Below are 19985 nucleotides of genomic sequence, written 5' to 3'. Positions count from 1 at the left end.
TCCCTCAAAGGCAGCTGTACACAGGTGGAGTATTTAAAGTATGATCACACCTAGAGAAGTGAGCGGCCATAAGAGAGGTTCTCAATAAATGTGTTCCCAGATGGTCCCAGCTGGCATTGGGAGGGATGGGATGGGAGATGCTGTGTTTTTTGAAACCTCAGCAGAACTATTTTCTGATAAATCTTCATTCCGAAACGGTTTTGTCAAATTCTATCTGAGTTTAGGCAACGACATATTTACATCATGGCTTTGAAAGGGATTTCAGTAGGTCTGGAAACCTCTGTGCTGGGGAATACGCTCCCACAAATGCAGGAAAATGTGCTTTTAGGCTGTGTATCACAGGAGACAAATGCTGCCTGTGTCTTGTGCTGGTATCAGGCAGAGCTGGAGTACCTGGTACCACTGAACAGCACCAGCAGGCACCAGGGCTTAGCTTGAAGCTGCATTGGCCCTTTTTATGTTGGGTATTGCAGAGGTTGTTGTTAGATAAGGAAAATTACTTTTAGGGAGTTTAAAATGAGCCCCTCTGCTGGGGAGCCAGGCTGGGAGAGCTGGGGCTGCTCACCTGGAGAAGACTCCAAGGACACTTCAGAGCCCCTTCCAGAGCCTAAAGGGGCTCCAGGAGAGCTGGAGAGGGACTGGGGACAAGGGATGGAGGGACAGAAGATAACCCGGAGCTGAGGGCAGCTGAGGGCTGGGGATAACCCAGGATTTTGGGATAACCCAGGATTTCAGGATAACCCAGGGCTGGGGATAACCCAGGATTTCAGGATAACCCAGGGCTGGGGATAACCCAAGGCTGGGGATAACCCAGGATTTCAGGATAACCCAGGGCTGCAGGATAACCCAGGGCTGGGGATAACCCGGGATTTCAGGATAACCCAGGGCTGCAGGATAACCCCCTGTGCCTGGCTGGGCTGGGATTTCCTCCTGCCACTGCCGTGTGCCCTCCCCAGTCCATTTTTCCAGAGGCAGCACTGCCCAGTCACTTTGTCCATCCCTGGGCACTGCTCACCAGCATTTCTCTGGGGGTTTGAGTTCACACTCAGGCTGTGAGCTGTGTCAAGGAGCACTGAACTCTGCTGCACAGGGATTGTCCATACAGCTTTTTCCAAAGGTTTTTCATTGTCATGGGACATGCCACAGCCACCTTGCTGTCCCTTCCAGCTGTCAGGCAGTTTGAGTCTGCTCAGAGTCTTTTGCTTGGGCTGCCTGCTCTGTGCTTTAGCTTCTGGCAGTGCATAGGGTACAATTTTTTATCTGTATCCATCTGATTTTCTCTTCATTGTGGCAAATGAATCTTATTTGAGAATGGTAGTGGGCAGGATTGTCCACAGCAATAATTTATCTGTTGCCTACTTGATGTTTTCCTCGGTTCTTTGCTCCCTGGTTCTCATCTGGCATCACAATCACTGCTAAAATCTACTTTCAGTTTACCTGATGAAGTCACACTACACATCCTGTACCAAACCTGTAAGATCATGTTGAAAATTCAGAGTTAGAACAGCATTTCACAAAACAGGCAGGCTTTCATGGATTTTAAATCCCAGTGCCTCCGTGTGAACTACAGCCTGCTTCACACAGGAGGGCATTTATAGCTGTCACCTCTAAATACTACAGTAAAAAACCCTTACAGTTTATAGTCACAGCAGTTTGGTGATTGTTTTATAAGGTGGCAAAATGTTACTTGACTTTCAAGGCAGGAGTTTTCCAAACAGTTGGTGGAAGGATGGGTTAAACACTGACACGCCAGAATCAAAATACAATTTGTTTCTGCGGAGTTTTTGTCTTCAGAATTTCTGCCAGAGATCTGTGGGAGCTGCTCTCGTTGATTCAGTGCAGTTACACTTTGTGTTTTCCTCCCTAATGGCAATTTCTGTTTTCATGCTGTGCAGGAGTAGAAAACAGCAGACTTTCTGCCATCAGATCACTTTGTGTAGATTTAGATCACTTTGATTTTTTGATTGACCAACCAGCTGTGGGCACAAAGGCGTTTTAGGTGGGTCACCTGGTGATCAGGTGGAGTCACTTCATAACCCAAGATCATGTCCATCCTTGCCTGACTTCAGGGAGCACACGGAGCTGCTTCGTGCAGCTCCAGCCTCTCCAGGTGCTGCTGGTGGCAGTCAAAGGTGTCTCAAAGGGAGCTCAGAACTTCCAATTCTGCATCAGTTCCCACTGATGTCCCTGGGAACTGAGGTGGCCCTGGGATCTGTATTAGTTCACAAAGCACTTTAACCTCCTATTTTGGGTCCGAGACTCACAGGTAAGGTGCATTTTCCTCTCCCTGGCACACTAATAAATTAAAGCTCTCTTCTTTTTATCCCCTTGAACTTTTTGTTTCTTTACTGCCCTGTCTAAAAAGATAACACAAATCACCTCAGCTTCCCCCTGGGCTCAGGGTATTGAACCTTACTCCTTGCAGAGAGAGTTTTACACCCACTTTTAGCTGCCAAGTGGAAAATGTGGCTCCACGTCCCCAAATTGTGCCTGTGTTTGTTGAGGCCAGCAGCTGGTGGAGCGTGAGGTTTTCTGCTGAGAGGCCAGGGCTGGGCTGGCCCTGCTGGTGACGGAGCTCCTGCCTGGCTGAGCCCCCACTCTATCTGGAAATTGTGTTTTCTGCAAACCAAACAGACCAGAGAAAGTACATCTGCTGCTTGTTTATTGATTTAGGGCTCTTCCTGCCTGTTTCTGGGAAAGAAAAAAAAAAAATAAAAAGAAGGCCACCTTCATTATTTCACTTTTAATTTCCTTTCTCCAAAGTAAGCAGAGCAAAATTAGATTTAGGCTGATGCATATTCCACAAATAAATTACATGGACCTAGAGTGGTTAAATGAACTTTGCTTGGGGATTATTGGAAAGATAAATATTTAAACACTGAACTTGAGGTAAGTCATGTTTATGCAACATCTGGGGGTTTTTTGTCATTGCTTCTCCGCCCCCTCTTTTTTTTTCCCTATTGTGGCTTTTCTAGTCAGCTCAGCCCTGAGGACATGAAAGCAGGGTGAATACCACCTTCAAAAAACTGTGTTGTCTGTATTGTTGCTGGCAGAGGGGTTTTTTGAACTATTATTTTAGCAGATCATCTTTGCCTGGCTCTATTTTTATAGAAGTCTTTGATTATATTTCACACTATGCCTCGGTTAAAAGAATTCAAAGTAAATTTAGAAGAATTCAAAGTATATCTCTTGGAAAAAAGTCAGCTTGTATTGAAACTGTTCAAAAACACTTAAATTACAGTAGAACCTATAAATCTTTGAGCACCATAATGTATGAAGCTTAAATTTGAAGGTTTTATTTTAAATTAATAGACTTACAATTGCAGGATGACACTCTACTAACCAGACTCAGAAACTCCAGGGAATTTTTGCAGTAGGGAAGGATAGGGATTTCCTTTATATATGGAAAAATGCAGACAGCAATCCAGATGGGTCTGTGCTGGTTAATTCTGTAGCCATCTACGGGGTCACTGAATTACCTGCACTACAGATCAGCCAAGGTGATATTGGAGGTACTGTGGAACTTTATCAAACCAGAAAATTCCTTTCTACAGTAAAAAAACATGCTGAGCACAGGTGTGAAATCTTTAGATACTGAAGATTGATACAATAAAGTACTTGCCTTTTAAGCTCATAGTACAAAAAAAATCTTCAATTTTAAAAGGTTGATGCAGATGAAAAGCTAAGAAACCATAATTAATAATAATTATCCTTGCTATTGTGACATCAATAAGGGAATAACGAAATGAACTGGCTTTTTAGATTTTCACGCTCATCTAGAAGAGAAATTTATCCTTTCTAGAGTAGGTCCCCAGAAATGAAACACCTGAAATGCCCCTGATTGGCAGGAGTTTGCAGATGGCATTTTATTTTCCAAATTGAGCCTGGTTGACTGCATGGGCTTCATGGGTAGATAAAATAAAAAAGGAGGCCCTTTGAGTGACTTTTTATGGTGTTTCTTTGTAGAGATCTCTGGGCAGTGTTACCATCCATTAAATCATCCTCCAGTGCCAACATCCCCCAGGATTCCCAGGCACACATGAACAGGGATGGGGTGTGTTGGGCCTTCCAGGGCTGGCTCTCCACAGTTCTGGGATCTCAAAGCTTGAATCAGACAATTCCTTCCAGAATTCTGGTGGAAAAACCACTTTACATCCTGCAACTCCCAGACAGGGGGAAAAATAGAAAATCATTAAGTAGGATTTCTGACCAAGAGCCTTGGGTTTGGTCTGAGGTAAGAAAGGATAAACTGAGCGTGTTTGTAAGAGAGATGTCACATCTCTGATGGCCACACAAAACCTGAGCAGCCACCCTGGGTCACCAGAGCAGCACCACTTCCAGCTGCCTCCACTGCCAGGGTGGGTTTTGTCTCCTTGGAAAGCACAAGGGAAGTTTGTTCGGTGGGGTTCACTGCAAGGTTAGAAGAGTTAGGTTAGAAGAGTTTTTCCCTGCTGCTGCTGCAGGAATTGCATGCACAGAACCCAAATCTCACTTTAAAGGAAGTGGATTCAGGCAGGAGAGAAGCATTTCTCAGATATTTCCTAGCAGGAGGTACTATGGCACACTACTGATTTTACTTTTTATTTTTCATAGCACATTGCTGAAAATGCTGGTGGCAGTATAACATAAAACCAGCATTTCTTCATGGGCACACCATTAACGTGTGACCTTTATGGTTTTGGTGATTAACTGCTCAGGTGTCAGAACTGTAGCACCTATTCCTGTGCTTTCCTTTCCACACAGCAGGTTTGGGGTTGTTTGTTGTTTTGGTGGGGTTTTTCTGCCCAAATTCCCTGGCAGCTCCACACTGGGGGGTTCAGCACCAGCAGCACCCTTGGCTGTGGAGCTGCCCTGTACTGGAGGTGAGTGGGCAGAAATGTTGGTTTGAGCAACGTCAGTGAACACTGTGACACTCTTCATTTGGATAACAAATTAACTCTCACAGAAGAAAAATATGGATTCCTTCCTTTTCTCCACAAGAAGCAAATCCTCCACCAAATTTTGAGAGATGAGGAGAAGGGAAATTTTATGTTTTATCCACAGCAGTGTTTGATTCCTCACACTCAGGGAAGTGCCCACATCAAAGTAGCACCTACTACCAGTAGTACTTTGTCGTGGAACTGAGCTGTGTAACTTACCCAAAGTCAAGGTTCTGTTGGAATAAAACAACAACAGGAGAAGCTAAAACCACATAAATGAAAGTGTGTGGACCGAATCCATCTTTGTAACTTTTAGGAGCTGATAAAACAGATACAATTTGAATATTCACTGATGTTATTCTGATTAATGGCATTGGATTAGCAAATGTCAGCGTGTTCCTCAGCTGTTTGTGTATGTGTTCCCACAAAGAGCCAGGAGTTTTTCCAGTTGCTCCCAATATTTATTACCCATCCAATCATATTCATATATGACTATAAATTTGGAAAACTTTATTCCACGTTTGCCAGATATTCTGGTTTCTGTCTAATTAATAATGGTGGTTTATTGCATTGCTATTTAAGCTAGAAGCCCTTGTAATCCTATTTTTTTATTCTGCTGTATTTTGTGTATATTAGATGTATGTGGAAGGACTCATGCAGTACAGACACTTCTATCTCTCACATTTATGAACTTGGCAGATTCCTCAGTTTCTCTTGTTGGTCTTTGGGTTTTCCCCCTCAGTTTTTAATTGCCAGAGGCGAATTTTTACTTTCCTGAATTTAAGAAAGCTTTCAAAAAATCAGCAACACTTTTCGTAAAACGGCCTTTTCCCCTCAGTGGTACTTTTCAAGGCAAACAGCTTTTATAGCAGTAATTATAATATAAATGATAATTATCAGTAGTTACAATGCAAATTTAAGGAAAATCCATGGAGCTGGTAAGTTTTCACGGTCTCTATCACACTTTTATCACATGTAATGTTCATCAAGTGTAAGAATAGTCTGGAGAATGCCTGTTCTGCCAAAATGACCAGCAAAGAGCAGATTGGGAAGTGGGATGGGACGACTCAGGTCAAGTTTTCTTTAATTTCTGCGGGACATGTCAGGCTTTGTTGGCAGAACAAACCCCTGGGCATGGCTTGGTGACAGAGGTGTCCTGCACGATGGCAAAGCTGGGATAATTAAAGTCAGAGCAGGAATGAAGGAAAAGCTGCTCAAACCCCAAAATAACTCCAACTGCTGAGCCCTGGCTTCATGGCCCTGTCCCAGGGAGAGCTACGAACAAGACAAGTGCTGCGATTACTGAGTTTGGCCTGCCTGGGTTTTTCCTCTCCAAAGCTTGAACTGCAGCATCCAGAGCCTCTGGTCTGTGCTGGGATGTGGTGGAACACACGGAATCTCAGGATCCAGAGAAAATGATGCTGCTGCATTTTTCCGAGGGAGGAAGCACAGATTCTTTTTCTTTCTTTTTCTTTTTTCTTTTTTTCTTTTTCTTTTCTTTTAATGTGTTTGTTCCTGCGGCCCACAGAGGATTCCACAGCTTTGGGATCACAGGAAGATACGTGGTCCTGCTAATTACAGGAGTGCCATCTGTACTGCTGTGCTCAGAGGTCTGCCAGCATTTCCATCACAAACCCCAGAGCAGTGGTTTGCAGTTCAGTCACAGAAATGTGGTGCTGCCCTTATGAATCTTGAGTCTGGCAATGATTTGTTCCTCTCCTACCCCCAAAAATTGAAAAAAAGCCCTGGTTTAAAATCTGAAAGTGATACACCAGTGACTAGATGTTGACTAAGCAGGAACTTTGGTTCCTGCAGTTTAGCAAGAACTGTATTCCTAAATTCTTGTGTAGGTGGCCTTTGCTGTAAAATGCTTTTGCAAGTGCCTTTGGTTATTCTGAAACTAATCAATGTCTCATAAAACCTCTAACAATTCTTAGTTTATCTTCTAGAGCATCAGCTTTGCCTCTGATTGTTTTTATTGTGCTGGGATGTGGCACTCAAGGAAGGGTTTGGAGCCTGTAACACTGTCCTGCTGCTGCCCAGTTTAATTACATGGTGAAGGTGTTCAGATTTTTATTTCTAGTTCTAAACCTCTTCTGTGAAATATCTGTGTTTATGCTTGGGTGAGAGAGGTTAAATACAGGCACATTTTAGATGTAAAAAACCCATGTCCACGACTGGGAGTTCTAAAACTTCTTCAAGTGAATGATGGAAGTAAAAGTGGTCATTCACAGCACTTTTTGAGAGACAGAAGCATTCCCATTTCATTGAATAAAGTGTTTTCATGTGCTTCTGTATATTTGATTTCCTACTCAATGGCTGGATTATTCTGAATTATTCCTTGCACTCTAAAGCTGGAGACTTCCCTAGAAAACCTGGATGTTCTGTATCACGAGCAGGTTTTTGTGAATTATACATCACTGCTTTCATAAGTGGTCACAATGTATTTACAGCCCTGCTAAACGATGGAAATCAAGGGGAAAAAGGTGGTTAATTTGGCATCATTAATGATTAGAACCTTGGAGAGTTTGTGGGTCAGAAAACACAAAAGCAAAACTTAAAATAGGAAACAGCAGAAACTCAGTTTAAAAAGTGAAAGTTGAAAGGAAGATATAAAAAAAGTTAAATTAAGATAAGTTAAGGACACTAGTTGGCTGCATTGGGAATACCATTGTGCTCAGAAAACACACCCAGCAAGTCACCAGAGCACAGAGGATGAACAGTTTGAGGCACCACATGGCCAGAACAGCTTTGGCCACGTTATGATCATGCTTAAATAATTTCCCTAAATGATGTTGTTTAATCATTGAGCTCGTGGTCGCTCTCTTCTCTAATCTGCCTGTTTTGTTTCCCCCCAGCTCACAATGCCAACCTTTCCTGTTGTTGTGAAGATTGGACATGCTCACTCAGGCATGGGAAAGGTGCAGATGCTGCTTGTTGCATGTTGGGAGCCTGGGCTCTGTCCCTTACCTGTGCATGCTCCTTCCTTCCCTGGATATTTTACCTTTTACCTGCCCAGACTCTGTCTCGGATCCCCCTTGCAAATCTCTGCCTGGCCATGCTAAGAAAGCGTCTCTCTTCAGGGAAATAAAAACAAGGACAAAGTATTTTTACGACGAGGCCTTTGCAGTTTAAGAGCTGCCCTTTGTGGGCTGTCCTTTGAAATGTGCTGAGATGCTTTCTTGAAGCAAAACCTTGTTTATTAATTTGCTGTCTGCACTGAAACTCTTCAAGAGTCAAGGTCTGTTGCACAATCCAACTTTTTGGAGCTGGGAGTGTGGGAAGGTTTTGCCTCGGTTCTTTACTGGTTTCAGCTTGATACTGAACTTTGATTCATTTCCTATCTTGATGTGTTGTCTGTGATTGTTTCTTACCACTGTATAACTGCTGCTTTCTTTCTCCTAAGTAATTGCATTTCAGTGGTGAGTACAGATGTTTTGGTATCACTTATCTCACAGTGCTGGGCCAATGGGAGAGCATTTAAATCCCACATTCACTGCTAACAGTGAAAATTTCTGGTCACTGCAGAGTAACTTCACTCACTGAAAACACTTCAGTGCTAGAAGTGCTTTAGATTTTAAAAGAATTAATCAGAGAATAGTTACATTTATCATCCTGAATCTCCAAACCTCCATGAACATAATCTTTGCTACCAGCAATAGAAATAGAAAACTGATTTAATTGCAAGTTGTACTGTATGTTATTTTTTGCCTATGACTGTTTTGCTTTGTTTCATATTTAGTAAATCATTGGAAGTCCAGCAGCCACTTTAATTGAGAGCAGAATGAACCACTAATTAAGCTGCACTCTCTGTGGATTGCATATGTGAAGTGTTAGAATGTTTATGCTGTACTTAGGATATTCACCCCTCATTTAGAGAAAAGGGGAAATAATGCACAGAAATGTTCCTCGTATCAAATGTCTAGAAATGAATCTAGATTTTTCTTATAGCTATGAAATATTTAAAACGCTCAGAGATTAAATGCAACCAGAGAGCAGAGGAAGGTTCCCCCGGAACCCCAGCCCTCTCTGAGGGCACTGCTGGCAGCAGCATTTCCAGAGGTCCCAGTCAGACCCACACAGGCCAGTCAGTTTTCAGGAAATCAAGTGGAAACGAGGCCTCATGCCTGGTTTGTGGCTCTCAAATGGCAAATTACTCTGTGCCATTCTCCATCTGAGAGCTGGGAGTAAATACTTAGACTTCAGGCTTTTATCTCCACCAAATTCCCTTTATTGTGCCACGTCCCACCTCCCAGCCTGGCCCTCAGGTTCCCTTTTCAGTCCCAGAAGAAGGAAAAGCAAACGAGATGCTGGGCTTGCAAAGAGCTGCAAACTCTCCTAATATTGGATAATCCCCACCTGCCTCCTCACCACTCTGAAATGCCCTTTGGGTCAGTGTGGCAGAGTCCCACCTTCCCCCTCCCGTTTTCCACTGACCCCAAGGCTTTTCTCCTGAGCCCCTTTCACCCCCTGCTTCACCTGCTCCGAGGTCCCCCCAGGGATGTGCCCTCCCTGCCCAGAGGTGATGTCTCTGTCCTCCCTCTGCCCTCTAAAACCTCCTTCTCCCTCTCCCCTAGATCAGCACTCCCCACTTTTCCATCCCCCTCTTATTTCAAGATGTAAAAGCTGATGGTTTAGTGCAGAGTGTTCCGCGCCTGGGAAATCCCCCTCCCAGAAAGCCCAGCTCCTTCAGAGAAGAGGGAAAAATGCAACCAATGGTTCTGCTGCCTGGAGCCAGCCCTCTGTGCTCCCTGAGAACGTGCACTCACCGGGATATCAGGATCCTGCAGCCCCCACCTCGTGGGAGAAGCTGCTGGGATGGTGTGAGAGCTCCTGGTGGGCTCCACATCCAGTCAGTTACCTGAGCAATTTACAGACCCACCAAGAACTCTACATCAGTTGGGGCTGCATGTCACACCTAAAAAAATTTCTGAGGCCTGCAGCTCTATAACTGACCAGCATCACTGCAGAAAAAAGCAAAGAAATTTAAAAAAAAGGAAAGCAAAATAAAATTCCACTGTCTGCAAATCGCTTTCTCTGGATAAGCAGGCAATATTTTGCCTAGAACAGCAGATATTTTAAAGCAGGAATGTCACAGAACCTAGAAATCAGATAAAATATCAGATACTTTTTTTTTTGATGCTGTCAAAACCATGCTTCTCATGAATGCCATTTGCAACCGGATTCCACATTTTATTCCTAATTACTCTTTTTTTCTTTTGTCTATGCTGTGTTCTTGTGGCTTGATGGCTCCAGATCAAGGTAGACAACCACTACGATTTTCAGGACATAGCCAGCGTGGTAGCGCTCACTCAGACCTACGCCACCACTGAGCCCTTCATAGACTCCAAATATGACATCAGGATCCAAAAGATAGGCAGTAACTACAAGGCATACATGTGAGCCAAATCCTTATGTTCTTTCCTGCTTTTGTTTCAAAATTGATAAGCACCAGAAAGATTAAAGAGTGTTGGAGGCGTCTCTGAGCTGATGCCTCCCCTGTCACACTCTCTGGAAAGAGTATTTTAAACTTTCTGGATTTACCAAAATTCTTTATATCGTTGATTGGGACTGGGAGGAGAATGAGACACCAGGTGAGCCTGCTAGAGAGGTTTTTCTGCTAACTTGTGTTCATTATTCTCATTTAAAGAAAGGAGCAGTTGGAAGAGGGTTTGGTTTCACAGAGGACTTGTTAATTCAGATTTCTCCGTATCTTTTCAATTTAAGAACAAATTTTCTTCAGATTTTTCTTCTTCCCTCTGAGGATAGGTTGGATGGCATTCATTCACACAAACAAACCGGTATTGTCACACTTTAATGGAACAAAGTCCTCTCCTTTCAACAGAACACATTAAAGAAACAATCCAATCTTGCAGTGACCTTCACAGAGCTGCATGAAAGCCTCTTCCAGTTTTAGAACCCAGGTGTTTGTTTAAAGGCCATGACTAAAGGAGAGGCTCAAAGGATGTTTCAGCTTCACAGACAACATTAAGCAGGAGCAGCACACCAGGTTATGATGCAGCAGTTGAGCTCTGGTACCTGTGTTTATGCAGATTTTTACTCTGTTTCAATTATCAAGCAGTGTAATCTGTCAAACACTCCTTTAATTTCTCATTTTAGGACAAGTTAGATCATCTCATGCCTTTGTTCCCTCACACTTACAATTCTGAGACAAGGAAAATAGAACATGGATAAAAATACACATTTACATAGGCACACCCACATCCCCACACAGGGATATTTCTCAAGGAACTCCTGAAGAGTGGAGGGATCAGAGATTCCTTGGAAGTTGTTTGGAAGGTGCATTCAAGCTCTTTATCAGTGAAGAACTCCAAGCAAACCATAAATGTTGAGAAAAACTAAAGTTGGAGCTGGATTAAAGCAAATCCATAAAATGTTTTATAGTTTAAAAGACAGGGTTGATGTTAAGAAACAAATAATTTAGAACAGCCATGAGAAAATAGAAACTTTGGTCCAGGGTGGGAGAAGGGGAAAAATTTATCTCCTTCGGTTGATATTGGAAGGCCACATTCTCTTCTCACCAAGACATTGCTGTCACAGCAGCTGCTCTGTCCTGACCTGGCACTGAAGGGGCAAAGAACATCCAAGGCTTGGCCTTCCCAAAACAGCTCAGAAACCCCTCCACTGCTCACTTACACATGAGGGGCCTCAGGAAAAGCACAGAGCTGGGTGCAAGCACTGTTCCCATGGGTCAGATGCACCCTGCAGTGTGGACACTCAGTTCTTCTGCTCCGTTTTGAACCCAGGATTCGCTAAACGTTGTGAAAACAGCGCGTTGGAAATTTGGGTTGTACACAGTGACCACGGCAGAACACTCACAAAGCTCACAAGGATTCAAAAGTGTCTGGAATCCTCTACTATTCAGTGTTTTCAGTGATACAGGGCTGTGATTTAAGCTCCCTGTGGGATTCAGGTGTGTTGGGCCGTCCCCACCTCTCCCTACAGGTTCTAGAATCTGAAACAGATGATGCAGCTTTTATCCCCGAGCTTCTCCACGAGAGTTAATTCCAGCTCTGCTTGTTTGTCTTACACTGGAGCTCCAGGCCTGCCTTTCCCTGGCTTTCCTCCCTCTCTGGGGACACCCATCCCACTTTTTCTGACAGCACTGTGTCCCTCCACCCCAGTGTCCCCTCTCTCCACCTGTCTGGGCTGTGCCTTGGCCCAATCCCACTGCTCTCCCAGATTGCTTCAACCTTCCTGTCTCTTTGTCCTTACCCCTCACTTCAGAGCTGTTTCCATGCCCCAGGTTGTCCCTCAGCCCTTGGATTCTCCTCAGTGCCATTCACCAGCCTTGCTGTGCCCCTGCTCCCAGTCCCAGCCTTCTCCACCACAGACCTTTTCATGCCCCTGCTGCTGCCTCTGCAGGGCTGGATGGGCCTTTTCTCTCTTTTTCTCTCTTTTCTCTCTTGTTGGTGCTTTGACAGGCAGATTCCTCATGTTGTGCTGCCCGTCTTTCCCCTTCTCTAATAAACAGAGCTGATTTTTCCCACTCTTACAGCTCCCAAGGGTAGAGTTTTAGGAATAAGGCCCAGCTCTTGATGGCTACAATACATGGCCAGCTACCAGATGTAATACTGGGCTCATCCCCTGTGATAGAAATTGGACCACAGCATTTCGTAGGAGAGAGCCCCACTCTTTTCCCATTGATTTGAAATTTAAATGCTGTTCAGCATCAGGAACAATTTTAGAAGAGTCAGCCATGGTAAATTTATCATTCTGAAACATAAATGTTTCTTCTTCACAGAAGAAGCAGTTGGCCTAAGGGACAGCAAAAATAAGTTAAAATGACAGCCTGCTCCTCCTACCTTTTATTTATTTTTAAGTTTCTGCTCAGAAACTCTGGGTTCATCCAAATGGTAAAAGCCCAGCGATCATTTTTTCTCTAGATTCCTTCATACCCTTAAATCACACACCAGAATGAAATACGGATTCGTTATTACAAAGCATCGTGGAAAGGAGAAGATTTACCAAATGCCTGAAGAATTCTTCACGTGCACATGCATATACATGATGTCAGGAGAATATTGTTCTACAGCTGGTTCTCATTTTGCTCTGTGACACAGGAACAGAGCACTTAGAGAGCCACCACAAAAAATACCAGCTGAACATTTGTTTTTGTAGTTTAAAGAGAGTTATTAAGAGCCTCAGTTTTATAATTCTGTGGGAAATTGTGGTTTAAGTGGATCCATGAGTCACCAAACACGGGTGCTTATCGTCTGTCAGTAGAGATTATGGCCCAAAAAGGAGGATTGGATCCCTGTAAATACCACAGCCCCTCCAGGGGCTGTGTGACACACACTTAAGTGCCCTGGGCACCCGGGCAGGATCCAGCTGACTTCAAGGAAATACAGTTTAAAAGGGTCACACACAGTGTCAAAAAACAGAAAGACAAAAGCCCTGTACCTAAATCTCCCCTCCAAAAGCAGCACTGCGAGTCCAGGGCTTAAAGTGCTTTGATCAAAAGGTCGATCAACCAAAAGTAAAGCACATCCAGCAAGGGAATAGTGTTGGAGGATCAAACCACAGAGCAGGCTGCCTACCCAAGAATAGCAGGCAGACATTTCCACATATTTTTCTGATGACAAGTCCCTTCCCCAGCAATTTGCATTGAGTACTGTAAATGCCACTAAATAAAGCAGGAAGGTGTTGGAAAAGGGGAAGCTCAAGTTACTATGAATTGTTCAGCAATTCTAAAACAGTTCTTCCTTCTTGCAAGGACCAAACCGAGTGCAAATGTGTTAAGCCTAAGTGTAAAGCACTTAAAGCTGCAGGAGTTGGTTTATTTACTATTCAGTGTTTGGCTAAAGAGGAGGGAATAATGATGTGAAAGATTCTTGGCAATTATCAGAAGTGAAGAAGGGTGGGAAACCTACATATTTGATATATATAATTACAGAAATCATCCCTAGGGCTTAGGGTGTCTGGTTGGGTAGTTTTGGAGCAGTTCACCATGGTCTCTTGTTCTGGAGTTCATCTGTGTCAAACCCACAGTTTCCTGAGATTCCACCAGTCAGTTCTGTGTCCGCAGCATTCCTCAGCCCTCCTCTGGTCCCTGCAGCATCCTCACAGCCAGCCAAGCATCCATTGGGAGACTTCTGCAGGAGCTTTTCCCACTGTGGAGGGAAAACAGGGCTTAAAGCAAACCATCTTTGCCTCTCTAGTCAGTGGTGCTGGGATTACATCCCTGCAGCTGAGCATCTTGAACTAAATACTTGCTACAAGCCTTCAGGATAACTTTTTGCCCTGATTTGGTCACATCTTCCTTCCTAAAAGATACCTAAAAGAGTCCCTTCTAATTAATTCCCGTGAGAAGTCTGCAAGAGAATCGAACTGTGATTTGTGAGATTTTCTCTCTGATGCAGAATGTGTGTGTAGAGTAGTAATGAACCTAAAATCAGTTATTTTTGAGCAGGCACATGTATATAAACATCACCTTAAAAAATGGAGCAGAAATCACAACATAACCTTATTGCTGGGCAAGGCTTCCTTACACAGCACTCAACAAGCACCTTCTCCTCTTCTCTTCTCTTCTCTTCTCTTCTCTTCTCTTCTCTTCTCTTCTCTCCTCTCCTCTCCTCTCCTCTCCTCTCCTCTCCTCTCCTCTCCTCTCCTCTCCTCTCCTCTCTTCTTTCTCCCACATACACAAAGGACATGGCATCACAGAAGAATTTTCTGCTTTAAAACCCACCAAACATTACGAGGCTCCCAGAGAAAAGTCAACATTCCCCCACAATTGCTACTGACCCTCGTAATTAACTTAATGGAAAAATGGAGAGAAAGCTCTTGCTGCTGCCTAATGTACTTTTAATACATTGCAGATGTTCCCATGATTTTACCAACTGGAAACACTTCATAACTTGTATCCATAGCCTATTCCCAGTACAGCATTTAGCTTTCACAAAGCAGTAATCTTCTCAGCCCTAGTAGCAGTCCTAAGGTCTGAAGAGAAAAAAAACCCCACTTTACATGGATATTTTCTTTCTTAGAGATTAAATAGAAGAAGGTGAACTGACACAGAGTGTTTAGATTATATCAGTAAACAGCAAAGAGTGAAAACTGGAGGAGAACCCAAAATCCAGCTCCAAAACACACCTGTAATCACTTCAGAGGTGTTAGAAACATAAATATGTTTCTTTTCAAGTGTTGGGACATAACCCTGCAGTGGGGGTGGGTTTGAAAGGAGAAGCTGAAGCTTCTTGACATTTACCTTTGCAGTACCAGTGTGTGTTACAGACAATCCAGTGCCTTTGTAGCTGGCACCAGCTCATTTCTAACACTGCCCCTTCATCAGAGCAGGCTGGGTTTTTTAGAAAAATCTTAAATAAATAAATGGGGAACAGAAATTTCACAACCCTGTCATTCTTTGCACCTCCAGTGAAATATTGCTGACAATGCTCTTACAACCCCTCACGGTTCAGATGTTCTGTGACAAGCCGCCAGCTAGGAAAAAGGGGTCAGTGCTGCTGCTGCACTCATGTGGAAAGCAGAGTCATTTGATAGTGAGAATATGAAACCACTGGCTGTCTTTGTAATGTTTTCCCCCTTTCAGGAGAACTTCCATATCCGGGAACTGGAAGACAAACACGGGCTCTGCCATGCTGGAACAAATTGCTATGTCAGATAAGTAAGTCGAGTCTCGTGTAAAAGGTAATTAAAACAAAATTAATGGTGTTTTATTTTAAATGAATTTTTAAGGAATCCCATTGTTGGTACACAATTCACAGTAAGTGCATGTCTTGTGTTCATTTGGGGAAAAAGGAATCTCTCGATTAGGTGGAGGAGCAGAGCCAGGAGTTCATGTGGCTTGTCCCAGAGTTAACTACCCACACTCAGGAGCCCTGGGTGTTACGTGAGCCCTTGGGCTCCTACATCCACATCTGCACCTAGAAAACTGCTGGAATTCCCTTCAGAAAATTAAATTTCACAGATTCAACCTGTCAGTCATTTCTCCTGATTCATTTGCCCTCTCTTACCCACCAGTCTTACCCAATGCACAGTTTTAAACTTTTCTCCTTCTACATCCTGTAGCATAGCTGAGCAATGCAGCCTTCACTTTGTCTTTTTAAATCCCATTTCTCTTTTCTACTTTCAATCCCAAATTCCTTACTTTTCATTTTATAAATTTCCACGGAACTGCACTGTGAGGCTTTTTCCCCTGTTGCTGGGATACACTGAAGCTCTATTTCCCTTGTGCCATCATTCCAGCTCTGTACTTTGGTTTACTGTGCTTTTCCTTTTCTTTCCCATTCTTATCCTGGATAATTCTTGCAGTCCAGTTGAAAACATTCATGCAGCACCACTTTGAAGCTCAGAACTCTTTTCTCAATACTCCTCATTTGCTCCACAACACATGAACCTCTTTTCCCTGCAAAACAAAATCTGAGAGGCTTTTGGATGGCTATGAATTTTCTGTTGTTCAGCTTCTCCAAAGGCTGCCACCAGTGGAAGCTGAAATAAAGCCTGTGCAGTGAAAGTGTAATTTAAAAGGTGTTTTAAAGTTCAACAGTAGTCATGTTTGGGGGGGTGTTGGTTTGGGTTTTTTTTTTTAAAGTCTGGAACCTACAACTTGGTTGCTCTTACGAGCTGAGGGAGACACAGGAACTGAACCATTGCCTGCCCTGGAAAGGTGAAAACAAGAAAGACGGGAATTCCAGCTCCCTGCTGTCCAACCCCTGTCTAGACTGTGTCCTCACTGATCTCCCCTCTGGGGATGGACTGGAGCCACATTATTTTCTCTTTCTCATTCCCTCCCACCTCCCTCTAGAAAGTGAGGTTATGTCTTCCCCGGGAGGGAGAGGCAGGGGTGAGCTCTGGGGTGTGTAATTACAGTCCACGGGCTGTGTGGAAACACAGGAGCTCCAGTTCTGCCCTGAGGAAAGCAGTGCCAGCAGCAGTGGGAAATGCTCCCCTCGCCCTGCTCCTGCTGGAAATGCTCCCTGAGCTTTGCTCCTGCTGCTGCTTTTCAGTGTAAGTTAATTAGAGCAGAATAGGGATTTTCCCATTAAAACACTGGCCAACAAAACAAAACTTCCTTTATGCTGATGAGGCCAAAAGCATGGAAAAGGTGGAGGTTTTCCCCTCAGAGAAAGGGGCGTGTGTGACACAGCCCTGCTTTAGTGGGATTGCCCACAGAGTGCTCACAGGGCACACAAGGGGAAAAGAGACTTTTCTGAAGAGCTGGAGCAGTTTCACCACACAGCAGAAACAATCAGATCTGCTGCATTTTGGTTTTAATACAGGCCATGAATGAGGAGGAAGTGCCTTGAAAGCACTGCCTGATGGACATTGTTGGCTGAATACAAATCCCAGGGCAGAAATTTAGAGAAGAAAGAAGAGCGTGGCAGGAAGGGACAGTGAGAAGCAGAGGAGCAGCACAGTTCAGGGTCACGCTCTCTCATTTACCCCCTGTTCCAGAGCTCCTGCTGCCCAGAAGAACAGAGAGCTGTGCCAGCAGTGCCCACCTCACCTGGCACACCTGATATTCCCTGCCAGCCCCCTGGGAGCAATCCTTTATCCTTTATTGCCTGCCAGCCCCAAGGCTGCTGCTCACACTGGCTCTGGGAAAAGAGGAACCGTGACCTTTTGTCAAACCTACTGTGCAAGCCTTGGGTTTAAAACACTCCAGGCTGCTCCATCCAAGCCCCCTCTTTCCAAATGTAGTTTTCCAGCTCTGTGTTTGTTGGCAGAAGATGGACTATTAAATATACTTTCATAAATCTGATTGATGTTGCAGTATTTTAAAGAAAATTTCCTCATTTTTGTTTTCATTTTGAGTCCAGATATTTTCTGTTCAAGACAAGTTTTGTTGTCCTCATGACTTTCTAAGATACGCAATATTTCACAGAAAGAAAAAAAAAGTTATTTATAAGCAAGTGCATGCAAAAAGTCCAGTCAGTCAGTGCATCTACAGATGTTGAAATTGTCAGGCATCCAAAAAACCCTCTTGTATTGGACAAAAACCATGTTTCTCACAGGAAAAAAGAAATTAATTTCATTGCTAAGATATTACCATCAGGGTCTTTTCAAACAGTTGTATCAATTTCTTTGTATTCTGCTTAAAAGAAAAACTTTTCCACTGGAACAGATTCGATATAAGAAAATATAAAGAATGTGACTTAATAAGTTTGCTTGGAAAGGATGCTCTTCCTGGAGATATTTATACATGAATCAGACTCTCAGCCCAGCAATGAATTTCCTTTGATCCTACGATGAAATCAAATGCTTTGTTTATTACAGCAGGGGTTTTTTCAGTGGAAAAGACTATGAGGTGGCAAATTCATCATCAGGGCTCCAGGGCTGCAGCAGGAGAGGGGCTGGAAGAGGAAATAGCTCAGCTTTGGACTCATGCGTGAGCCAAGGAAAGAGGGAGAATTCATGATAAATGAATGCTTTAAAAATGGGGATTTTTAGCAAATCATGTCCTTCAGTTGCTGACATCACCCTGCATCATTCCTGGATCATTTCCTCCCTGCCTGGTGTCCAGCCCAGCTCTGCTGGGAGCCACTGAACATTCCCAATGCTTTTGGTGTCCTGGGATTCTGTCCTTGCCTTTGGGCTCTCAGAGCTCTGTGCTGGTGTCGCTGCAGCTCTCTCTGCCCTTGGTCACAGGAATTGCTTCACTCTTCTTCCAGTAAATCCCACCTCATCCTCTTGTTGGACAGACAGTTTGTCTCTTCTAGAAAAAGAAAGGGAAATAAATCATATTGCTGCTTGTGGAATGGGTCAAGTGTCCCTCCTCAGTCTGTGTCTCTTACCAGGAGATTACAGAATAAGCTGAAGAGTTTTTATGCTCAGCACTGTGTGAAATAACCTTTTCAGGAGTTGTAGAATCCCTTGGAATTCTTTAAAATCCAGTTGAGATTTGCTGTAGTTGTCTATAACCCGACATGAGGAACATAATCCTTGTCTGCATGCTCCATAACACCCATAATGTCATATATTAGGTTATCCTGCACCCCCTGAGGGATTGTCCTGGCTGGATTTCTCCTTTTGCTCAGTGCTGTGGGAGTAAAACCAGCCTGGCTCCTTTAGAAAACAGCTGGGGCCATGATTTAGGATGGAGCCTCTCACTCATTTTGCTGATACAGGAACCAAACTCATCCAATATAGTGAAAATTCTCAATTTAGGATGAATGTTATGTTCAACAAATTATTAGGTGAGCCTCTAGAAAATCAAGAGCCTGATGAGATACTCACAGAGAAAATTATTTTTACGAAACAGGTACAAGCTTTGGGTTGACACCTGTTCTGAAATATTTGGTGGTTTGGACATCTGTGCTGTTAAAGCTGTGCATGGGAAGGATGGAAAAGATTATATTTTTGAGGTAAGCAATCCCACTTTGTTTTTTCAATATATGCTTTTACATGTTACAAACACCCAAGGAAAGAACTCTTCTGATCGCTGGGCATTGGCTTATTTGGGTTTCAGTCAAGGCTGTGTATTTTTGAGCACGATTTAAATCATGACACAAAGCCACAGGTCCAAATTAGTGGCAACACTTGCTGGAAAATGTAACCCTATAGATGGAAATGTCTTTTGGTGTTTGAGGAAATGTACACAAACTGCAAAACAAAACCAAATGTGGATGGCACATTTTCCCAGCCCTTATGATTTCTTTCCTGAGCAGGTTTACCAGCTTTTCCTGGAAGGTTTATAGATAGCACTATCCCAAGGGAACCCCAACAAAATTATACCTTGCCGTGGAAAGGGAGATTAAGAATGAAGTGGAAACAACTTTGCTGTTTTTTCTAGCCTAAATATTGCCCTGAAGATCTGAATCCTCGTGAATCAGAAGTTTCTGCTGTAGGTCATTTTGAAAAGTTGAAGCTTTTTTTTACTTTGAGTTATGGAGAAATATCACTTTGTGTAGCCATAAAACAAGTTATCATCACTTTCCTATCACACAATTTCTTCAGCATCTTCCATGTTCCTAGGATTTTATTCAGGAGGTGGGCAAGGATCTCCAGAATCCCCCCACTCCAAAAAGCAAAAGGGGAAAGCTTTTTAAAAACGAAGTAGCCCCTGCAAATTCTGTGCTGGACCAA

General features: G+C 43.5%; 1 protein-coding gene across 1 annotated transcript in view; it reads left to right on the top strand.

Moving 5' to 3' along the window:
• Positions 1–19985, top strand: part of SYN2 (synapsin II) — a 153613-nt gene that overhangs the window by 105086 nt on the left and 28542 nt on the right. The window contains exons 6-9 of the mRNA XM_042026718.1: positions 7778–7840; positions 10176–10318; positions 15490–15564; positions 19162–19264. Coding sequence (XP_041882652.1) covers positions 7778–7840; positions 10176–10318; positions 15490–15564; positions 19162–19264 — 384 coding nt within the window. The remainder of the gene's footprint in view (positions 1–7777; positions 7841–10175; positions 10319–15489; positions 15565–19161; positions 19265–19985) is intronic.

The sequence above is a fragment of the Corvus kubaryi genome, unplaced genomic scaffold (genome assembly GCF_017639235.1).
Source record: "Corvus kubaryi isolate FWS band 111438036 unplaced genomic scaffold, C.kubaryi_AGA036_p1.0 37285, whole genome shotgun sequence".
Taxonomy (NCBI): domain Eukaryota; kingdom Metazoa; phylum Chordata; class Aves; order Passeriformes; family Corvidae; genus Corvus; species Corvus kubaryi.
This window is presented reverse-complemented; position numbering and strand designations above follow the sequence as displayed.